The sequence below is a fragment of the Bactrocera tryoni genome, chromosome 4, assembly GCF_016617805.1.
Source record: "Bactrocera tryoni isolate S06 chromosome 4, CSIRO_BtryS06_freeze2, whole genome shotgun sequence".
NCBI lineage: Eukaryota > Metazoa > Arthropoda > Insecta > Diptera > Tephritidae > Bactrocera > Bactrocera tryoni.
In genome coordinates this window covers 77,702,268-77,725,871 of record NC_052502.1, presented here as the reverse complement: position 1 = coordinate 77,725,871, position 23,604 = coordinate 77,702,268, and the positions used below count along the sequence as shown (strand labels likewise).

Below are 23,604 nucleotides of genomic sequence, written 5' to 3'. Positions count from 1 at the left end.
GCTGTTGACGAAAGAGTGTCAAAAGAGAGATGCAAGATCTCCCACATCAATTCTATGGTTCGAATATTAATTTAGATTTATTTTCAATTTAAAAGATTTTATTAATTTCTTTCTTAGAATCATGTATAAAATATATTGAAAAGTGGAAAGAATAATTTGACCATATTATGATTTTTGCCTGGTGTGCGCTTGATCAACCACCGCAATGGAAGTTTATCGAAACCACCGCGAAGTACATCGCAGCCAATAACCATTATGATCTGAAATCATCCGATACTGATTTATTCGATCAGTTCACGTATTTGGAAAGATACGTAACCGAAGAGAAAATCCAATCGTGGGAAGAAAATGGTAGTGCCACCGAACAACGCTGGGTTGAAATTTTTCAACATTTCGTCAAAAAGAAGGTTCCATACAACCACATGGTCAGAATCATATCGTATATTCTCTCCTTGCCAGGCACATCAGCCACCGTTGAACGAGTATTTTCTCTGATCAATCAGATTTGGAACGATGAAAAATCACAAATAAAGATCGAAACATTGCGAGATCTTTTAAATGTTCGATAGAACATTAAAATGACTTGTAAGGAATTTTTTGAATTTTTAAAAATGCAACCTAAAATGTTGAAGGAAATTGCATCAAATGAAAAATAAGCATTCAAAAATGCCAATCAGATCGACGAAAACAAAAATAAGTATGCTGAAATTTGTATGCAAAAAACGAGTTTGGATATCGAAAAATAAACTGCTTTCTCCATAACTTGACCATAAATTGAAATCAAATTAAATTAAATTGCATTTGCAAGCACCGTTTTTCATTAATTAAAAACTGTACATAATATAAACTTATAGTAATCTAACTATCATTATAGAAAGAGGCAAGAAAAAAAAATTTTTGTGTACGTAAATCTTGAAAAGGTGGTCACCTCACTTACGCATATATATAAAAATCAGATTTGAAAGACAATCTCAACTGAAAAGATTCCTTTTATTTACATATTTTACTTCCCCCCACCAGTGGTAAGGAATAAAAGAAAACTTAAAAGGAAAAAATTTCAAATAAAGGAGCCGTTAAGGGTGTTAAACACAACAATAAAACAGATACGATTACATTTGAATCAAGAGCAATTACTGTTAATCTCAAATACTTCTACTGTTAACATAAATGTATAAGTATTTGCTACAACAGTGCCCCGTATTTCGATCAAAAGTGTTCCACTGTTAATTTAAATACTTGACGCATTTACTTCAACAGTGCTCGCACTTTTAAAACAAATGCTCAAAGTATTTTGGGCACGTTTTTAATGCAAAAAGTATTTGTGGCAAATGCAGAATACTTTGGTTTTACTAGTTTTTTTTTTTCAGTGTGTATTGACTTTGCGGCCGTCAAAATACAGCCCATATATAGAGTCAATACTTTCGGTGTTTTGGAGCTTAAATCCAACACTTTTTTTTGCCGACTAATCTTGCATTTGTCAGTGACAAAGTTAGCCTGATCCTCTGTTATCAAACCTGCTTTTTTGGCATCCAGAAAAGCAGATGAAACAATCAAGGCCGCTGCTCTATCACTTACTCCAAATCTTTGGGCAGCTAAAGCAGTGTGTTCTAATACTAGTGTTTTGTTTGGTTTTAGAGGATGGAAGAGAAAATTCATCATCAGCATCGTTTTTGGAAGAATCCATGTGCGACGCACCTACATTGTTGTCGTCTGTATGAGAGTCTGGCTGATCTGAATGGTCACGTGTTCTAGTTGATACTTTTCTGGTAAGTGTTGATGTTGAATGACGTTTTGAAAGCTTTTCTTTACGTTCATTTTTTTGTAATCTTTTTTGTTTCAGGTAGATCAACACTTCCAATGCGACCAATTCTTCTGGTTCTCTAGTCCAAGAGAAATGGTTGTTCATTGATAAGAACTTTCCTTTCCTTTGGACAAGTGCAAGAAGAAAAATAAATTCATTTACAAGCAGCGATGTCAAATAATTTTCCGGCAGAAGAGACAAAGTCGCCTCTTTCAGAGCTCAAACCTATTGGGTTCCTTAAAAACATTTGTTTAAGAGTCAGAAATTTCTTATGGTATGTGGTGAGCATATGTATGTACAACTCTGGTGTGTGAAACTATCGGAATAGATGACTTTTTGAAAGTATTTTCAACCTTTTTTGCAACTATTTCTGTAATCTCTTTACTCCTAGGTTCATAGTTGTCGCCTCGGAGTCGCCCTATACGAAATCTTTCAAACTGATAACACAAAAGAACATCCTGGTAAGTAGGTAACTGGGACTCAGAGAGATTGTACGGATATATGCCAAACACAGGACATTTCTGTCTAAATTTAAATTTAGATACACACATTTTGAGTTCTATGTTCTGTTGAGAGAATATAAGTGATAGAACTCGGCGAAATCACCGACAAGAGTGAAGGGACTCGATGAAAAAATATTTGTGTGGAGACCTATCCGAACGTGTCCTTTGGCGTAGGTGAATGAATGTGAGTGATAGCACTCACACAAAAGTTGCATTGGAATCAGGAAGTACTAAGGCAACTTTTTCGCACTATTAGAAATCCCGAATCGAAAAAAGTTCGGAATCGACCCACCCTAGGGGCCAATAACTTTAAAAGATGCCTCTGTCACCAGTTTGACGGTTCTCTCGACTGCCACGGTGTGAGAGGGGAATTCACTAAATTTCCATACCTCTGCAGTGTCTCCCGACAGCCGACTGAACAAAGAACTGGTGGAACAGTCAAGATAATAGTCTTCCAGTTAATCATATCGTAATAATTATTAGCTTTGAAATACAGCTTTGGCACTTTATCACATCAAACCCTTCCATTTACAGTGTCAGACTCTGCTTCTCTGGCTGCCAGAAGACGGTCAAGGACCAACTTTCTGACTTTTATCCGTTCGTCAGTGATCATACTAAGGAGAATGTTTTCTGGAAGAGCAAAGAAAGCATTCTGTTGAATGGAGGAATCGACAACCTTGCGCAGTTTAGCAGGTAAGTATCTCGACCTTTGAATTGCAGCATAGAGATGGCGCGAGCCATCTTTGATTGAACTGTTGAATCTTATTGAGAGCCACAAAGATGAGTAAACTGTAACTTTATTCATCTCGGCCAAAAAATGGAATTAACTCGTGAACATTTTCGTGCGTAGAGATTGGTATTTTGTGAACTATCACAATCAAAATGAGCGCAATGAAGTAATTACAACTCAGTTCAGAGAGCAGTGAAAATATAGGCAGGAAGGAGAAAAATAAAGGAGGGAGAGAGAAAACTTTAACTAGAGACTAAAATAGTTCTCGTAGATTGAGACACTTCTCATAGAGTGAAAGAGTTCTCAGCTTAATTAAGGTCTTTATTCATCTCGGTCAAAAATGGAATTAACTCGTGAACATTTTCGTGCGTAGAGATTGGTATTTTGTGAACTATCACAATCAAAATGAGCTCAATGAAGTAATTACAACTCAGTTGAGAGAGCAGTGAAAATATAGGCAGGGAGGAGAAAAATAAAGGAGGGAGAGAGAAAACTTTAACTAGAGACTAAAATAGTTCTCGTAGATTGAAACACTTCTCATAGAGTGAAAGAGTTCTCAGCTTAAATAAGGTCTTTATTCATCTCGGCCAAAAAATGGAATTAACTCGTGAACATTTTCGTGCGTAGAGATTGGTATTTTGTGAACTATCACAATCAAAATGAGCGCAATGAAGTAATTACAACTCAGTTCAGAGAGCAGTGAAAATATAGGCAGGAAGGAGAAAAATAAAGGAGGGAGAGAGAAAACTTTAACTAGAGACTAAAATAGTTCTCGTAGATTGAGACACTTCTCATAGAGTGAAAGAGTTCTCAGCTTAATTAAGGTCTTTATTCATCTCGGTCAAAAAATGAAATTAACTCGTGAACATTTTCGTGCGTAGATATTGGTATTTTGTGAACTATCACAATCAAAATGAGCGCAATGAAGTAATTACAACTCAGTTGAGAGAGCAGTGAAAATATAGGCAGGGAGGAGAAAAATAAAGGAGGGAGAGAGAAAACTTTAACTAGAGACTAAAATAGTTCTCGTAGATTGAGACACTTCTCATAGAGTGAAAGAGTTCTCAGCTTAAATAAGGTCTTTATTCATCTCGGTCAAAAAATGGAATTAACTCGTGAACATTTTCGTGCGTAGATATTGGTATTTTGTGAACTATCACAATCAAAATGAGCGCAATGAAGTAATTACAACTCAGTTGAGAGAGCAGTGAAAATATAGGCAGGAAGGAGAAAAATAAAGGAGGGAGAGGGAAAACTTTAAGAAAATTTTCTAAACAACTACTTCGAGAATACGAAATATCGTTCGTAAACCGACCGGAATTAATTTCATTTCTGTAACATCAGTACAGTTCTCAGAACTTTATGCAAGAATCACAAGATAACTATCTCGAGAAGTTAACTCGAAACAACAAAACAAACTTTATAATTCCACAACCGAAACAAATAAACCATCAGGAAGGACATTTAGAAAGATTCTGGGAAATGGAAAAGGATGAAGAGGAGCCTACTCCAGAAGGTGCCATATGTGAACAAAATTATATACAGACGACAACAGGTGATTTAACAGATAGGCGATTTATAGTAGGCATTCCATTTAAGAAGTAAGAAAGATTTCTCACTCAACAAAAGACTTGTTCATTTCCCCCCACCAGTGGTAAGGTTGATAAAATCGTTATTGAGTTTGGTGAAGGAAATTTTTATTTAAATCCAATGATATGATGATGTTAATGATTTGAAGCAACTCGATATGGATTGCTGAATGTGTATATACAAGAAAATCGGTTTTATACCTTAATATAAGATTGTGGAATTTTTCGTAATGCACTGCCGTTATGGCGCATTCTAAAGTGCGCTCAGCTGTTCATTGAAAATAAACCAAAGATCTAAAAAAATGCTAGAAAAACTAATTAATTTAGTTGTAATTATAAAAATAGCTACCTGAGAGACCACAAATTTCAGGAGCTTTCAGAGAAAATACATATTCCAGGTAAATCTCTAATTTTATAACCGAACAGAAAATTCATATTTATCACTAAAATAACAACAAAAAAATATTAGAAGAGGATAAAGTGAACACTATGATTTAGCATCTTTACAATTAATACATCATCACGTTCAAGGGGAGGAGGTTGCCACGAAAGTCTAGGTCAGTATCACCCGAATTAAGAGACAGCGGTTACGCGTGTCATTGCCCCCCTCCAGTGCACAATGGGACAGAACGCCATTTTTTTGGCATAAAGTCAAAAATTTTATATATATGTATATATTCCTGTAAAGTAAGTTATTTTTCTATTAGTAGATTATCCATATATGTATATCTAAAAGTAACAATAAAACAGCCTGTTGGCATCTCTACATTTTTGGCGCGCTTTCAAAGTCAGCTGATTGTAACTGCTTGTTTGTTTTGATACATGCAATTCAAAGCTTGCAAGTAAATCGGCTGTGAAATTTTAAGTGAACCAAAAACTTTATTTTTAAATCATGGAAATCAATCGACAAGGTATGTAAATGCATATTGTAAAAAAAAAGTGTGTATATTTGTCTATTGTGTATTCATACTTCCATATAAATTAACAAATATTTGTGTTCCGTGAAGTAGAACTTCTTGGCTTCCGCTGCCCTCTGCTCAAAACCTGTTCCAAATGTATTGTGATTATGTCTTCTTAAATGTGTTGTACAAATTATTTGCTCATTTTTGTTCGTTTTTTCGAATTCGAATTCTCCCATGAAGATCAAATGATCGAAAAGATGACAGTATTTTGAACTACATTTATAAAAAAAAATTAATGGAGACACGTTAAAAGAAGACAAAAACAAAGAAATAAAAAATAAAGTTGTAAATTTTTGTAGCTTTATTAGAAAGCATTTACCAAATTGCAACAGACTGTTGAGCAGATTCAAAGAAAAACATTCTGAATGGCTTGCGTCGAAAATGACATTGGTAGTTGAAAACAAAGATTTGAAGAGTGCTTCTGCCAGCAAACTAGGACGTCCACATTTAAATTATGATGAAGGTAGTCAACGTTTGAAACGTAAATTGGCCTTTGAACTATCAACAGAACGGGAGCACAACACCCAACTTCTTGTTCATGCTCCTGCAGTTTCAGCAAAAAAAATCAAATAAAAGCGACATGGCGTATGCTTTAAAGGAATGATCATCATCATCTTCAAGAGCAAGTGAAATTAAGAAAAAACTTCGCTTCAAGGAACCACTTCAACACACTCCGGGGCGGGCGGAAGAAGGGTTGTTGGGTAATTATTTACGTTGGCGCTCTCATAAGATTCATTTATGTATATGCGTTTGAAGACAGTGGTTCAGAAACTGAAATTATTATAATTTAAATCTGCCGAAATGTTATCAGAGCAAGAAAGCAGTGCCCAAAATTTGAAAAGAAAAATTAATCCATTTAATGTGGAATGGGAAGAAAAGTACTTTTGTCAGGAAAGTTCTGGTAGCATACAATGTCTGCTATGTAAAAAACATGTTCAGATGAAAAAATACAATATTCAAAGGCATTATGAAGCGCAACACAAAGAATATGATAGGTATACAAGTGAATCCCGTACCAATTTTTTTATGAACTTAAAGTCGTTAGGCAACATTAAAGAAGAGGTTTGTAGGTTATTAAGTTATTTCAAATATGGTATTATCTGTAATATTCTACTTTTAGGAGTGTTCTGTTGATAGTAATGGTGCAATCTATGTTAGTTATGCGATTGCACTTAAAATGGTGTTAGGTAACCATCCATTTTCTGATGGAGATTTCATTAAAGAATGCCTTTGGGAAGCAGTTGGAACTTTAACTAAAGAACATCTTCCGAAATATCAAAAAATCTGCTTATCGCGCCGAACCATTGCACGAAGAATAAAGGATGTGGCAAGTGATTGTGAACGGCAATTATAGAACCGAATTTCCACCTTTACTTCTGCATCTTTGACTCTAGACGAGAGTACGGATGTAAATGATATTGCACAGTTGGCTGTGTTCATTCGGGGCACAGATATCGAGTTCAATATCACAGAAGAGTTGCTGGACCTAATACCTATGAAAGGAACTACAACAGGAGAAGACATTTTTAATGCCGTTATGAATTGCGCTGCTGAAAAGGGCTTAGACTGGAGCAAAGTGCATAGTGTGGCGACAGATGGTGTTAAATCAATGACGGGTCACAAAAGCGGGTTTATAGGCAGGCTTAGAAGCAAATTTAATCTAGAAAAGTATAACGACTTCATTGCTGTACATTGCTTGGTACATCAGGAAGCCCTATGTGCTAAGTCGTTATCTTTTACACATGTAATGGATGTTGTCGTTAAATGTGTCAATTTAGTGAGATCTCATGGCCTCAATCATCGTCAGTTTAAAGAATTTCTTGAAAGTATGGAGTGTGATTATGGGGACATACCATATTACACAGAAACACGATGCTTAAGTCGTGGGAAAACACTTTCAAGATTTTACGATTTGAGGTTATCAATTTCGAACTTTCTGGTAATGTTTTGTGTACATCGTAAACGGATATATATAATATAATGTTTTGATTTTATTCTATAGAAATTCAAAAATAAATCATTCGAAATATTGCACGACCCAAATTGGAAAGCGGATTTAGCCTTTTTAGCTGATATTACGGAACACCTTAATGATTTAAATTTAATATTGCAAGGAAAGCATAATTTAATTTTCGACATGAGTGACGCAATCAAAAGCTTTAAAAGGAAGCTTGAACTTTGGAAAGAGCAATTGGCTGCACGCAATTTTTATTTTTTCCCTCGTCTAAGGACATTAGGTGAAAATCAAGAGCTCAACGTTGAGATATTATGGCAAATAAACCAAATTAAATGCTGTTATAAAGGCATAATAAAAAATTATTACTAAAATAAAATATATATTATACTTTTTGTTATTTGTTTTATATTTTATAAATTTATAGTAGTTTCAAAGAAATTTAAAATTGTTAGGCAATTTTACAGTTATTACCCACAGTGCTACTTCCCATGTATGCGCGCGCTCTCATTTGTAAATATGGAGTGGTAAAATACGTTGCTCTCACTTCCCCTTCATGTTTGCCCGCGATGATCCCCTCACCTAGCCCTCAAAATGTGCACTCGTGCCCGCACGGGCAAAATGCCACTGAGGGCTAATATGCCCATCCCTGCCTAAATGCATATCTTAGGTCAATATGTTATCTTAAATAAATATCTTTGTTTGTTAATTGTTGAGTGCATACGTATTGCATATAAATGCATACGTGCCTCATATGAATGTATGTATCTCTATGCGTTGGTTTATGTAGAAAAACTTATGTATGCCGTTGGGAACATGTATGCTTAACACTTAGAGCCCCGCGTGCCCACCGGTGGTAATTTTTTTCTACACCGGTGGGCCGCATGCTGATGAAGGGTTGTGCTTTAGTTGTCAAGCTGGGACCAAAATTTGGTTACTTAGTTTTACTGATTTTTGCGAGTGAGGTGACTTTGTGATATTTATTTTTGATAAACCAAATGCATTTTTGTTGTTTTTTCCTGTTTTTTTTTTTTGTGACCACCGGTGGTCACATTGTCCCAGAATGTTAAAATACATATTGGATCCAAGTGGCCACCAGTGAGCATACTCTAATTTTATATTTTTATGTATGTATCTTTTTTATTTTTTTTTATTTTTTTCATTTATTTGTTTTATAGATCTAATTTGAGATGTCTAGAAAACTTTTAACACGTGATGACATTGCTGACGACCTCGAAAAATCAAGTGTAGACGTAGTTACAGGATTTTCAGATGATTCATTTGTTGATAATGACTTTGAGCCAGATTCTGAAAGTTCGAATTTAGAATCTGATAACGAAGATTTCGACGATAGTAATGAAGAGACAGCAATGGACTTGGATGAAGATCCTGACGAAGAAGTTCCTCTTGCAAACTTGATAAATAGTCGAACATGGGGGCCTGTTGGTGGAGATCGATTGACGTTTGTTGAATCCCCGATGTGTACAGGCGTGAATCCTGATGTTGCTGCCACTTTAACTGGAAAATCTCCTGCAGATTTTTTTAACTATTTTATATCTGAAGACATGATAAATCTGTTTGTTACAGAAACTAACAGGTTTGCTGCGCAACACATTATTGCAGTCGAAAACTCCTCCAATAGATCGCAGACAAAAAGGCTAGCAAAATGGGTAGATACCGATCCTTCAGAAATGCGTACATTTCTTGGAATTATTATTTGGATGGGTCTACTTCAAGTACCAAAACAAAGGGATTATTGGTCCAGGAACATACTGTATAAAAATGAAATTCCTACATTTATGAGCAGAAACAGATTTGAACAATTATTGACCATGTTTCATACTTCCGATAACGAAAGCCAAGCAAATCTGAATGATCGTCTTCACAAAATATCTGACGTTCTAAATATGCTCCAGTCCAAGTTCAAAGAGGCGTACGTTCCAGAAAATCACGTGTGTATTGACGAAAGTAACGTTCCATTCCGTGGAAGGATACATTTCCGGCAATACATACCTAATAAGCGGCATAAATACGGCATTAAAGTTTTTAAACTTTGTGTAGCAGGAGGTTACACCTGGTCATTCAAAGTCTATACAGGCAAAGTGAAACAGGACGATACATCAGTTTCAGAAACAGTTGTAACTGAGCTAATGGATGGACTCTTAAATTCAGGAAGAACCCTCTTCACTGTCAATTGGTATACAAGTGTTTCGTTAGCGGACAAGATGATTCAAAATAACACCCATCTCGTTGGAACTCTAAGAGCCAATCGAAAACAGAATCCTCCAGAAGTAATAAAAGCAACATTAAAAAAGAGCGAAATAATATCCCGACAGAACGAAAATAAAACAGTAGTACTAAAGTGGAAAGACAAACGCGATGTATTAATGCTAACTACAAAGCATGACGATTCACTTACAACTTTTTTGCATAAAGGAAGAGAATGCATTAAACCAGCTGTAGTGTTAGCCTACAACAAAGGCAAAACATTTATCGACTTGTCAGATCAGATGGCAGCGTATACTCCCTACTGTCGTCGCACAGTAAAATGGTACAAACGTTTACTGTTCCATCTAATAACTGCTACCACAATTGTAAACGCCTTACATCTTTTTAATACATTGAATGGAAAAAGGATGAATATAACGCGATTCAAGGAATTAATTGTCTCAGGCCTTTTAAATTCAGATGCGGATATGATGCGACCATCGACATCTAGAGATCCCAAAAAACACATATTAAAAGAATTGGAGGGTCAAAAGAGAGAGACCAGAAAGAGATGTGTTGCATGTTATAAAACAATGTCAAGGAGACACAACGCGGCGTATGCGCGAAAAATGCCAAAAGGGTGAACACTATTTGTGAGCAATGTGAAGAAGCAATGTGTTTAGTGTGTTTTCAAAACCACAAATAAATCATTATTAAATTTTTTTTTTCTGAAGAGTTTTGGAATAGTTATATTCAACTGTTTTTTTTCTTTTCTTTTATCTTACTTTTTAAGTCCTAAAATGAAATTTTGAAATAGTTATATTGAATTGGACTTGTTTTCGTTGATAAAAAAATTTTTTTAATGCAAAATAAAATATATTTATCTAAAATATATAATATATTTCTTACTTTTTAAATCCTGAAATGAATTTTTCTTACCTAAAGTTGAATCACTATTTTTTGGGCTTTATCAGACCAAATTACAAAGTCCAAGTCAAAAAGGCTTACATCCTGGGACCGAACAAATTTTATTTCAAAGGAAAATATATGCAGAACCTTTCCACCGGTGATCACAACGTCGGTAAATGAAACACGACGTATGACCACGGGTGGTCACGTTGTCCCATAATGAAAATCCACCAATGCCCACGGGTGGTCACATTGTCCAAAATCGTCAAAACAGAAATGTCCACCGGTGGTGCACGCGGGGCTCTAAGTGTTAAGATATGTGTACATACTTCCATATGTACAGTAGATTAGAATTAAGATATTTGTATGCACTCTGCATGTGGTGCATACATGAATTAGGATAAGGAATTCTATAAATAAAGGAGCTTTGGGCAACCAGAGCTGAGTACTATTTTATAACTAAAACCCTTCGCGTCTCATTTAACAGATACTAACACTATTATAATACGGTTTTACTCGTAGCTACACAAAAAGTGGTAGTTTTAGGTAGTACGAGATAACTCGTAGTTGGCTTCCTGGAAGGGAAATCATACTATGAGTTATCTCGTAGTTGGCAGTCAACGTGTTAATATCACCTCCCTATCAACACCAACATTTTTGGTCCTTCGAGATGCGGAAAATGCTATCATTTATATGTTAAATGTTTAAATGTAGACATAACGGATAATAAGATCCAAAGAACTTATTTCATCAAAGTCAAAGTAAAAAATATTTTTAATTTTATCTTAAATATCTTATTAATTTAACCATAATTTTTTTCTTACTAAAATGGAAAATCGATTAAAATTAGCAGAAGAACTGCAAAAACTCCATTTTAGAGCCATGGGTATTGGTATGGCTTAAACATATTAAAATAAAATTAGAATGAATAATTCTCAGCTCAGTGAAAGACTTTCATTTCACCCAACCAGTGGTAAGGTTTGATAGAATCTACATTGAGTTTATAACATTTGGTGCTTCGAGCCGGATTAGTAGCTCGAGCCAAAATTGTAAGACCTCTATAAATAAAATACAGGCAATATCAAGGATTTGGTCCTAACCAGCCAAGACATGTATTGAATTGTATAGGCTTAAAAATAATAAAATAAAATCAGAATGAATACTCAGCTCAGGAAAGACTTTCTTTCCCGCCCATCAGCGGTAAGAACTTAAAGATTCTTATTTGAGTTTAAGAGTTTGATATTACAATTCAAACAATGTAATAAGTTAGTCTTAAGAGTATTAATCAAAAGCACACATCTCGGTGCAGTTCAAAAATATATCTTTTGACTCATTTTTACTTTATGTACCCACCAGCGGTAATAGTTTCAAGATTATTCATTGAGCTTTAATCAGTATTAAAATCAGTTATTAACAGCAGTAAGCTAGGAGACGGACACAAGTAGATGCCGTAACGAAACTGAATCACGGTTGTAATGCCTAGTTAAGACAAGGTGTAAAGAGTAGTACTGGAGATAACACGATTGTACACAAGAAAAAGTGTGAAACACTTACCGTAACTATTTTACAGCTAATAAAATCGTAGTGAACGGTGAGTGGATGCAAACAGATTATTTTTACTACAAAATACATAATTAATTTTATCATACAAAAAGTATATTTTCTGATATTTTATTTGTTATTCAATGGAAAAAGCAAAACAAATATGACTGTGACCAGTCAAAATCCAAAAATCCAATTTTCATTTTTTTTTCCTTCGTCCAATACCTAGTTTATTGTCTTTACTAAAACACGTATTTTTTATTTTTATTTCAGTGATGAAATAAGGAACATTGTTTTTACGAATGCATTATATGCAAAAAAAGGGCGCATGTTAGATTGCGAAAGACGTAAGGTGCGCTAAGACTGGACCTACAATGTCAGCTGTGGAGATTCTGGACGAATTGAGATTACCTTGCAGGGTTCATACAGTGAACATACTTCCCCGTGAACATAATTTATTGCCCATAGTCCTCGAAAAGTACCGTTAAAGAAATTATGTGGCACGTCTTAAATTCGCCAAAGAACACCTAATTTGGCCGAATGCAGAATATTATGAAATCATTTGCTACATAAGAATGTTTAAACAAATAGATCATGTGACCCCAAATTCCGACCCACATGTCCGCCTATATAAAAACCGGTGGTAGCTGGCCTAGTTAGCCATTTTGTGATGTGTTGATCATATCATCTGATATTACCCAGTTAATGTGATCTGATCCAACATTCGGGTTGGCCTGCTCGCCTATATAAGAAACGATGTTAGCTGGGCCAGCCACCCACTATCTGAAGTATTGATAATATCATGTGATATAATTAGCCCAATGTAATTCATTTCAAGTTTAAAGTTGGGAATTACCAAGAGCAATATTTCTCAAATAAGAGGTATTCCCGTTTCCTGAGTTTACTACAAGGTCGCGATTTTTTACAAGTAATGCCGACTAATTGCATTGCATTCCTTGCACCAAAATTACTTTTCATTAATTGTTTTACAAAAGTCTATTAAATTTTCCTAACTAATGTCACCAAACGTATTACAAAATTCAGTGAAATTTTACTAAACTAAGTTTAACTTAATTTAACAATAAATACTAATGTTATTATAAATTGAACGTACTCACGAATTTACTTTCTATAAATTTCTAAGCCTTTTGCTCCGTCTGTTGATGTTTTAAGGCATCTAATTCGTTTTGAATACACTCGAACTGATTATATAATTGCAACAACTCTTCATGGTTCATCTCCAAATTGATGTCTTCGCCTGTACCTGTTTTTAATTGCAACATGGCTAAGGCATTTTTCTCACGTTGCTCACAATGTGATGAGATTTCCACATTTAGTTTCCATGCAACATCTTGTATCTCATTTGATTCATAACGTTCACAAGCCAAACTATTCATGATTGGTGTTGTTTGGCGTACCCATAACCTAACAATCGCATCGATTTTCGCATCATCTTGAAGCTGCAACTTTTCTCGTAATTCAGCGTGCAATCGGGTTGGTTTGATGACAAATGTAGACGTGCGTCGTAAAATGTAGGAAAAAGTTTTAATCATTAGAAGAAAATCGGCACGTGGTACACCAACTAAACGTTCCAATTCCTCCAAAGCATTTTCTGGCTCTATAGCGTCCTCAGTTGTCGCAGGTATCATTTGCCGATGGACAAAACTTAGCACTGTTGTAAAAGTATCATATGGTAACGCATTTATAATTTTAATACCCTCTCGTGCTCTACAAAGAAAAAACGTTTTTACGCCGGAATTTCAAAGATACATACATATGTACATATATTCTAAATTTTACATCCTTACGAAAGCAAAAACCCAAAGGAAAATGTGTACAATTATAAATTTAAAAAGAACTGTATTTTTTGATAATCACCTCTCAGTAATTTTTATCCAATTCGCAGCCATTAATATAAAAGTTTAATTTATTTATAGGCACACTTAATGTATTCTATAAAAACGATTATAATCCTCTACCGTGCTTCTGGCACTTCTGGCGAAAAATTTTGTTTTGTATATCAAAATGGTGTCCGGCCGTGCTTGGCAGTGCTGCCCACTCAACATTGGTTTTCAATAATGTTTGGAATTGAAAGAGTTTGAATTTATGGTAACACTCTCTTCATAGCGTTACCAACCATCGATTGTTTTCATATTACAGCTGCTTCGAAGCTATTTGGACACATCGTCATTCCTATATAAAATTTGTTAATATTGCCATAAATTAGTTAAATGGTGATCGAATATGACAGCGACATTGCGTTATCGTGGTGATAAAAACAATCTTATTGAGTTGGCAAAAAATTTGGATGCTTTTAAGAAAGTGCCGGAAAAATATACAGAAACAACAGAAATAGGGGGTACATGTAAGTTGAAATACAAACATATGTGCACCAAAAATAAATAATGCGCTAAACTGTTTTAACCCATCCCGTCTTTAGTATCTTTATTAAGTCGTTTGCTCATTATTTACCTCATTTATAAGGAGGTATGCTATTACAAAGAAGCTGATCTCATTTATCAATTTGAACCTGACATCGACATGGATGATAAAGTACAAATGCATGTCGATATCACCGTGGCCATGCCATGCTCCTGTAAGTAAATATGGCATTGTAACATAAAGGATTGATTAGTAATACTGACTGATTTATAACGTGTAGCCCTTTCTGGCGTTGACCTAATGGATGAGACACAACAGGACGTATTCGCGTATGGTACATTGCAACGAGAAGGCACTTGGTGGGTTTTACCTGAAGAGGAACGCCTTCAATTCGAACGCATGCAGCATATGAATACGTTTTTGAGAGAAGAATATCACTCTGTTGCGGATATTCTATTTAAAGATATTATTAAAAATAATGAAGTGAATTTGAAACCAATAGGAGACTTGAAAAAACTTCCGGAGGAGCAATATGATGCATGTCGTTTACATGGAACATTGGGTATTAATAAGGTAATTGATTTCGATTTATTTTATAAAACATAATATCTGAAAATATTGTTACTACAACAACAACCAAGTTGGCTATTTTGAAGACTTTGTTGTTATTATCGACGGCTATATTGTTTATGTCAAAACGGTCGGTATATTATTACACAACGTATGCACTATACATTTGTGTGTCTAGAACATATTTTATGCATGTACCTACAAGTATGAAAGTTTTTTGATAATTTAATGGCAGACAAAATACATACATAAGTTCGATTGGAGCTTATTGAGTATAATCAAAAAATAAGTTTATTTAATTCTTATCATACAAAATATTCAATGGGTATAATAAGTTTGTTTTCTATTCGTTGATATAAAATGGAATATAGCCATTTTGTTCTAGGTGCCGCAATTGGCAATTCGAAATGGTGCCAAGAAGCACGGAGACGATATCGAAATATTAGTAACTTAATTAATTATTGAACAATATCACGAACAGATTGACATAAAATAATGGTATATTGCATAAAAGAGGCATTATAGTGTAGAAAATATATAAAAACCGAAATTGTGTATTACAGCTCAATAATTTAGTGGCAACAACGTATACACATCAAAATAAAAAAAGAGATTTGTAATCGGGTGGTAACACTTACAGTCCAATCTAAAAGAAAGCTGTAAAGAAATGTTTGGTTAATTGTGGCGTAGCTAATATAAATTTATAAAAAGATATGTTTTATGCACATTTAATTTTGGCCAAAAAAGGCCCTTTGGCCCGAGTATGGTTGGCTGCTCACTGGGATAAGAAAATAACAAAGGCGCATGTATTCGAAACAAATATTGAAAAATCCGTGGAAGGTATAATGCAACCAAAAGTAAAATTGGCGCTTCGCACTTCGGGGCATCTATTGTTGGGCGTCGTTAGGATTTATTCGCGGAAAGCAAAGTATTTATTGGCGGATTGCAATGAAGCATTTGTTAAGATCAAAATGGCCTTTAGGCCTGGCATGGTTGATCTTCCCGAAGGACATAGAGAAGCAAATGTAAATGCAATCACTCTGCCAGAAGTATTTCATGATTTCGACACAGCCTTGCCCGAGTTGAACGATATTGACATAGAAGCACAATTTGCGATAAACCAATCTAGAGCAGATGAGATCACTATGCGAGAGGATTATGGTGGTAGCTTGTCACTTTCTATTCACGATGACGGTTTTGGTGATATGGGATTTGAAGGCGACACTCCTGATTTGATACGTGGTCCAATAGATGCGAATATAGATGATCAATTATTTGGTGATGGTGGCATGGCGGACGTTACATTGGTAGATGAACCAAAAATAACATTAAATGATACAGATTTGGCAAACTCACGATTAGATGGAGATGGTTTTGGGGATGAATTTGGACAGCCTGAACTTTTTGAAGACGATCTTTTCGCTGAACCGCCATTAGATACCAGCGACAATAATTTGAAAGCTGCCATTGGTGCTGCACAAGAATCTGATGACGACGGCATGGATCACATGGATATTAGACCACCATCTGTAGCATCCAGTTGTGAACATGCGTCCGAAGCAAATGAAGTAGAGAAGGAAGCTCACAAAGATGAGGGTAACGAAGCTTTAGGCAATTCAAAGGAAGATGAAAATCCTTTGGACCAGTCAACATTGCTGCAAAATGAAGATGAAAGTTTTGCCCTGGCCCCCATAGATGCCTCGGCATACAAAGGTGTCACCAAAGCTAAACGCAAACGTAAGCTAATTGTTGATGAAGTAAAAAATATATCTGGAGAGGAAATGAAGGCGCAATTGGCAAACACAACGGATATTGTAACAACATTAGATTTGGCACCGCCAACAAAACGACTCACTTATTGGAAGGAAACTGGCGGTGTGGAAAAATTATTTTCACTACCTTCTAGAACTATACCGGCCAGAGCATTGTTTTTAAATTACCAACGTCATTTAGTGTCTCGTTGTTCAGCACTCGAAGACTTTTCTATACTTGGTCCATCTGACTTGTTGGCTATAGAGCATATACAGAATGAGAATGATGCAAATGTCATAAACAACAAGCGCGGTCGTAAAAGAAAGCATGAGCTCCAGCCAGTACAGCAAAACATTGCGGATGTGACGGCACAAAGTCTGGCGGCACCAGAAACTGTGCGAGACCTTGAACAAAGTGTTGGTCAAGCACAATATTCGTTGGCAGACAATTTAATACCACCGGCGGAGAGCTCTTTGTTTGACAATATGCGCAGTCCCAGCCGTATGCTAAGCATGAATGAAATCAATGGTATTGACAATTTAACATCACTCAACGATTTACCTCTAACGCCGAGTAACATGCATCACGGTATCGATGCATCCGATGATTTCAATCATGGCGACGTGACGCCCGCAGGTCTACACCATGGAGACCAAACTCCGCATCATTCCAGTATTGAGCATATCGATAATTTACCCAATCTACCAGCCGATCAAGTGTCATCTATATTGCACGAAGCTGAGAATATACCAAATATCCAACAAGATATACTAGCAGGCAAGGCGCAACGGACCAGCGATATATCTACAGATTGGAATGATTACGATTTACCGCCACCACCGCCAAATCCTGCTGAAGAGCAATTGGAAAATGAAACAGATGAACAATTTGAGGAGCGCGTACTCAATAAACGAGCAGCACAATTGTTCTATACCGTTAAATCTCGTTTAATAAAACAGGATTGCCTAATATTATCTGCATTAACAGTGAATAACTCCAGAAAGCAGGCGGCACAAAAGTTTTACTCGCTATTGGTACTGAAAAAGTTCCGAGCACTCAACATTGAACAGACCCAGCCATATGCGGACATAGAGATATCAAGAGGGCCGCTATTTGAAAATCCGAAATTATAAAGCATGATAAAGTTTAATATATTTTCTTTTATATTATTATAATTATTATATTTTATATTACGAATGCTTAATTCGCTTTTAAATCGTAATTTTCTGTATGTAAATAATAAATTATTTTTATATATAAATAAATATTATTGTACGAAAATTATGTGAATTGAACGTGTACTTTTAAAATATAAGCAAATATGGTATTTACGAAATGAAACTTTGTAATTGAAAATCCCTAGATATGTAAGTACAAAAAAACTGCAGCGTAGAGGCAGAAATGGGCTCCTAGAATGCAGAAATTCGCAGAAATTTTGAATATGCTTACATATATATGTTATAATAAAAAGTGTAATCATCTTAGAAATTTATCTAAACTTTAAGGTCGCTGGAGTTCTGCACTTGGTTGGTGGTGCGCAGCCATTTGTTGGGCTCTTCGGCGATCACTGGACAATCGATTTTCGACGTACGCCAGCTAATTTCACGCATCGCATCAATCGCTTAAGTTTTGGACAATATTCACGACGCATCGTACAACCGCTTGAAGGCGACGAAACGCTAGTAGCCGATGAAGAAACAACGGTACAATATTTTTTGAAAATTGTACCCACCGAAATACACAATACCTTCACGACGATCAATACGTATCAATATTCAGTGAGCGAGAATGTCCGTCAATTGGGTGTGTATAAATACTTGTACTTTGTAATACCTTGTTTGCATATATATTTTCTATAATAACCTTCCTATACTCCTTTTAATTAGACTCAACTAAAAATTCGTACGGCTCCCCTGGCATCTATTTTAAATACGATTGGTCGGCGTTAAAGATCATTGTGCGCACTGATCGTGATAATCTCGTGCAATTCATAATACGACTATGTTCAATCATTGCGGGCATCATCGTTATCTCAGGCAAATACCCGAGTACTAACACTTATTTCAAGGCATTTGATAAAAATATGCTTTTCATTGCAGGCATTTTAAATACCATATTGGTGTCTATGCAGCGCCTTACCATCAACATAATTGCGCCTCAAGTTCTACAACAAACACTAAATCAACACCACGACAGTGCTAGCCGCGAGGGTGGCGCACATGTCCCTGTTGGAGCTGGTGCTGTGAACGTGAATCTCGCCAGCGCCAGTTCCGCGACTAAAGTACTGTCGAATAATCTCATAAATACGGCGAATATCATGTCTGACAGCATTAGCTTGCTGAATGCCACAACTACAACAACCACCATTCCAACGATTGTGCCAATAGCCGTTGATGAGGAGCCACCATCAAAGTAACCGCTTCACATGCACTTATCGTAGAGGATTTTTTACACCGCGTTCGAGGTAAAAGCCTCACTAATTTCACAAATAATTTTTATGCAAAGATTGTATATGTTCTATAGTTATGTACGCGTATATACATATGTACATATATTTGTATGTATAATTAATCATTTTTCATATGTTCTTTGTAAGAATAAGATACTATTTTTATTTGGCATTCCAATGTGGCTCACAGCTAATAAATATCAAATTTTAAACAAACACATTCACCATTATATAAGTATATGTATGTATGTAATAAGACACTGAATTTCAACCTATTGCTTAAGTATACTTATAACGTATGAGTACAGTTAATGTACATAGTGTGCATATATTTAGTAAGCAATTAGTTAAAACGTACTCGTCGATATGTGAGTATATTAATTTTTCACCGTCTCGAACAGATCCATCTTTATATTGGCGAAATTACCGCTGCGTTTGTAACCGCATATGCTTTTCAATATTTCCAAACTCGATGCAATTGTGGTGTTCACATCTTGCTCATTGCCTAAGCTTGGATTCAATTCTACCAAATCGATTCCTTGCACGCGATTCGTGTCACGTAGCGCCTCTACCACCGATATACCCTCGCGTAATGTTAGGCCGGCACAAACAGCTGTACCAGTACTGGGCGCTACGGCTTTGTCCAAGGCGTCAATATCGAAACTGACATGTATCTTATTTTGCGGTTTCAGTGAGTCCAGTGTACGCTCGATGATTTTAGAAATGCCGTACTTGTCCACAGACTACAAAAAGAAACAAAACACGCAAAAATTACGAAACATTTTGAGGTAAGAATTATAAAATAATTTACTTAACGGTAATTAGTTATTTGTTTATGAAGTGAACCCCATTTGAAATGTACAGTAGAAGATTACATGCCGCTATGAGCAAACTTTTTATAGTCACTGTGCTTCAACGGACATAAGACGAAGAAGCACGATCGTGAAAGCTAGCTCTAGCATGCTGTTGAAGCAGATTGTTTTTATAGTGTATAGCTGACGATTTGACAGGTCTTGGTCGGATAAAAATTCGGATCCAATTCGGTTACATAGACTCAATGGGAACGGAAACTGTTCAAGCACCAACCGCTGTAGTGTGCTAAACTCTCACCTACTCCAAAAAGCCTAAAGTATGCCCTGCTTACCAGGAGTACCCGCTTGACACTAACAACAAGTTTTTGGAACCCTCCTTGCCTACTCTTCTTGGCTCTAATTTCGCTTTTGTTGTTCTTGTTATTGTTATAGTGGCAGAAATCGTTCTTGAAGTAGTTTCGAGGAATGGTGCTGAGTCGGAAAAAAATCCGGGTCCTTTCCGGTTAGTTTGATGGGACTATCGTCGAAACTGCTCCAGATCGTTTTACTGGCACGTGAGAGCTTCGAACAAGAAACTCATAACTCTTTCAAAGAGTCTTTAGAATAAATTGTAAGCCCCTCCTTTGTGTGCTATGAAATCCATACATGCCAAGCAAACACTATAGACAAACATGCTGCCAGAGCACTATGACTGATTTAACCTGTGAACCACCTCAGGAATCAACTGTACTAAATGAAGGTATTAAGAACATTGTGCTAATTCAACTGCTGAAAAATGATTGATCTTTCTCAAAAAATGAAATTTGAGGTCACTATCAATTGTAGAAGTAAATCCGTTTTCAATTATCATCTCATAATTTGAACTGTACCGTTGAACTGTATTAACCGCCTACGAGCTTTCCCTCGGCTGGATCGGTAGTATTTTATTCACATATTTGCTATTTTATATGTGTATCCGTCATTTGGGCTATCGTTTTTTGCAGTGTATGCAAAACATACGCATTTCCCATTGTGAACGGCGTCCTTAGAACAATGCATGCATTTTCCCACAAGAAAAGTCATTGAAATTTTTCAGCGCACCGATTTTCACGTCTCATAAATAAAAGCCTAAAATAGGTTCGGAAAGTGCAAGGCTTTATTAACACCGCAACACCCCTCTAACGCGCGGCGTATGAGGATTATACGCGCGACCGGCGGAAATCGCCTGTACTGAATTGCAAGCATACATATGTATGTATATACAGGCAACAACAACAACAAAACTATTTATTATTATTTTTTAGTTTGTCTTCATGCACCGCGTCGCCGATCCGGTTCATTCCCCTTTTGACGCGTCGTTGTTAAAATTAATGTCCCTGCATGTGACGGCGAATTCTGCGCACCCTTTGTACACGTTTAGCGCCCTATACTCTGTGCGTATTACAACCACCACCGCTGCGCTGCCGCTGCGGCCACGCCACAATCGAGGTGTGGACAAAATACAGTCGCTGCAATAAACTCCGCGAGGGTTGCTCACTGCAGCTCGTTCACATCAATTCAAGTCACACAGACGCGCTTAGGTGTGTATGTGTAAGTGTATATGCGCTCCCATGGAAGGATATCAAAGATCGCTACAGTGTATGCAGTGGGTTTAGAGTGAAATGATCTTTCTCCTGCTGTTGTCAGCGCCGTCGCGCCAACGTTCCAACGGCAGTGAAAGTAACAGCGTTGTCAGACGAGTTTTGTAACAACACAAAAAAAACTTGCCAACACACACATATGTACATACTTTTACGGGAAATGCTCAAATGTTAGCGCAGGCTGACAGTGCACCCCCTCGTTACCAGATAAAACCCATCGCGTGAGCTAACGCACAGTGATCCAAAAACGCAGTTTACCGTATGTCCGGTTTTTTCACGATACAAGTCAAACTTCGAGGAGAGCGTGAGGAAGGTATATGTCGCTCTACGAAGCGATAGCTAAGCCGATAATGTTTAATAAGGTCGTTGTCGAGTCGAGGACGCTTGGAAAAACCACATCAGCTAAGCATCTGGAGCTGTGTTCATAGAGCGGTCCTAAGGAGTATCCAACAATGGCATTCAATGTCGTTCTATACGTTGAACCTGAAGACACACCTGGTAAGTACTGGGCGGCGAGGCGGTGAAGACTGCTGTAGACATAGAGAAGCGGGGTATATGAGAGGTCCCGGGCTGGGACACACTGAAATTCTCCATTGCTTCGATTGCATTCCTTCCTCACACACCTGCGACTGATTTGCAAGCGGGGCGAAGCCTTTGGAGAAGGATTGTAATCAGCTTTTGCAAGGATTGTTCGAAGTTAAGGCAGGGGATAGGTGGTGGAGTCTTCTGTCGGGAGCTCTCCATTACTTCTGGGTTCAGACTACTAGACCACTGTAGCGTCCTTCAAGCGGAGGTGGCTGCCGCTAAAACAGTAGGAGTGCAGCTTCCTTCAGGGAGGTGAATATTCATTTCGACATCCCACGGCTATAGTGGCTTTGAGCTCGCAGTAGTTTCAAGCTTCTTCAATATTAGGCTCGTATGGGTGAACGGTTTCAGCGGAATTACTGGAAACCGCAAAGCCGATGATGCAATTTCCTCAATTTCTGGCGTAGGAACTTTGAATCTCCAGTTGGAATCATTTTGTCACCGTCTTCTGTATTGGCCAGTTTTCAAGACTGAGATTGAAATATCTCGGTAGACACACCTTTACCGAGCCTAGCTTAGTTGCTAATAGTTGATATTGCACAAATCGATTCCATGTTCGATCTGTTGATTAATCTTTTAGGACCAACGCCACGACCTAGCCTAAACTAAATTTTTGAGATGGACTTATGACCGGCGGGCAATTGCGGGTCTTAGAGGACTCAACATCAATGCTTATCATCTGGACTAGAGTCCTCTTCCATCACATCAAGGCAAGACTTTCAAGTTTTATAACGTTCAAGAAGTAGTCCGTTTCCAATGGTAGAAGCTTCAATAATTAACTTTCGCTAGTACATATGGATTATGTAAAGTTTTTACTAGCAGTTCCCTCAATTTTTTCTTTATAAAATTTAAAATTTTACCACTGTGCTAATGTAGTGTGCGTGCATATCCTCATGCATGTAATGTATACTTACATCCATCGCGAACGCTCGTATGCCTAATTTATTCAGGATATACGCTTCGTACGGGTCAATGTCCCTCAAACCAATGTAAACAAGCTGATCAGCGGCCAAACTGTAAATAGAATAATTTAAAATAAATGTAAATGGAAAAAAGAAAATCAATTATTTATGGGTATATTTATAGGATACACCAATAAAGTAAATATTGAAATATATGTGGATCCAGCCACAGGCTCATAAAAATCTAATTTCCAGTTTTTTTTATCCCAGATTGACTGAAGATTCAGAATATCGTAAGAATTTCCGTAGAAATCTGCCAAACTCGAAGATCTAGG

The 23,604-nt window shown here is 36.7% G+C and overlaps 4 protein-coding genes across 4 annotated transcripts in view; 2 read left to right on the top strand and 2 right to left on the bottom strand.

Moving 5' to 3' along the window:
• Nucleotides 1-12,911: 12,911 nt before the first annotated feature.
• Nucleotides 12,912-14,193, bottom strand: LOC120775946. The gene is made up of 2 exons (XM_040106356.1): nucleotides 14,077-14,193; nucleotides 12,912-13,926 (listed from the first exon to the last, which is right to left on the bottom strand). The coding sequence occupies exons 1-2, from the start codon at nucleotides 14,106-14,108 to the stop codon at nucleotides 13,338-13,340; spliced, it is 621 nt and encodes a 206-aa protein (XP_039962290.1). The 5' UTR covers nucleotides 14,109-14,193; the 3' UTR covers nucleotides 12,912-13,337.
• A 161-nt stretch (nucleotides 14,194-14,354) lies between these two features.
• Nucleotides 14,355-19,575, top strand: LOC120773447 (endoplasmic reticulum-Golgi intermediate compartment protein 2). Its single transcript, XM_040102337.1, has 6 exons — nucleotides 14,355-14,563; nucleotides 14,639-14,794; nucleotides 14,861-15,153; nucleotides 18,408-18,705; nucleotides 18,789-18,938; nucleotides 19,002-19,575. Exons 1-6 carry the CDS (start codon nucleotides 14,443-14,445, stop codon nucleotides 19,316-19,318), a joined length of 1,335 nt encoding a protein of 444 aa, XP_039958271.1. The 5' UTR covers nucleotides 14,355-14,442; the 3' UTR covers nucleotides 19,319-19,575.
• Nucleotides 15,586-18,127, top strand: LOC120773445 (double-strand-break repair protein rad21 homolog). Its single transcript, XM_040102330.1, has one exon. The coding sequence runs from the start codon at nucleotides 15,864-15,866 to the stop codon at nucleotides 18,033-18,035; it is 2,172 nt and encodes a 723-aa protein (XP_039958264.1). The 5' UTR covers nucleotides 15,586-15,863; the 3' UTR covers nucleotides 18,036-18,127.
• The window catches only part of LOC120773448 (arginase-1), a 32,834-nt gene continuing 28,720 nt past the window's right edge, over nucleotides 19,491-23,604 (bottom strand). The window contains exons 4-5 of the mRNA XM_040102338.1: nucleotides 23,282-23,381; nucleotides 19,491-20,094 (exon numbers count right to left, since the gene is read on the bottom strand). Of these exons, the coding sequence (XP_039958272.1) occupies nucleotides 19,729-20,094; nucleotides 23,282-23,381 (466 nt within the window). The 3' untranslated portion in view covers nucleotides 19,491-19,728. The remainder of the gene's footprint in view (nucleotides 20,095-23,281; nucleotides 23,382-23,604) is intronic.

Bases quoted from the DNA above. Each gene is read 5' to 3' on its own strand.
- LOC120775946 (XM_040106356.1), bottom strand. From the start codon at position 14,108: ATGGCTGCGAATTGGATAAAAATTACTGAGAG. The intron at 13,927-14,076 runs GTGATTATCAAA...TTTTCTTTGTAG, and splicing joins TGGATAAAAATTACTGAGAG to AGCACGAGAGGGTATTAAAA.
- LOC120773447 (XM_040102337.1), top strand. From the start codon at position 14,443: ATGACAGCGACATTGCGTTATCGTGGTGATAAAAACAATCTTATTGAG. The intron at 14,795-14,860 runs GTAAGTAAATAT...TATAACGTGTAG, and splicing joins CGTGGCCATGCCATGCTCCT to CCCTTTCTGGCGTTGACCTA. The intron at 15,154-18,407 runs GTAATTGATTTC...CTAAACTTTAAG, and splicing joins GAACATTGGGTATTAATAAG to GTCGCTGGAGTTCTGCACTT.
- LOC120773445 (XM_040102330.1), top strand. From the start codon at position 15,864: ATGTTTTATGCACATTTAATTTTGGCCAAAAAAGGCCCTTTGGCCCGA.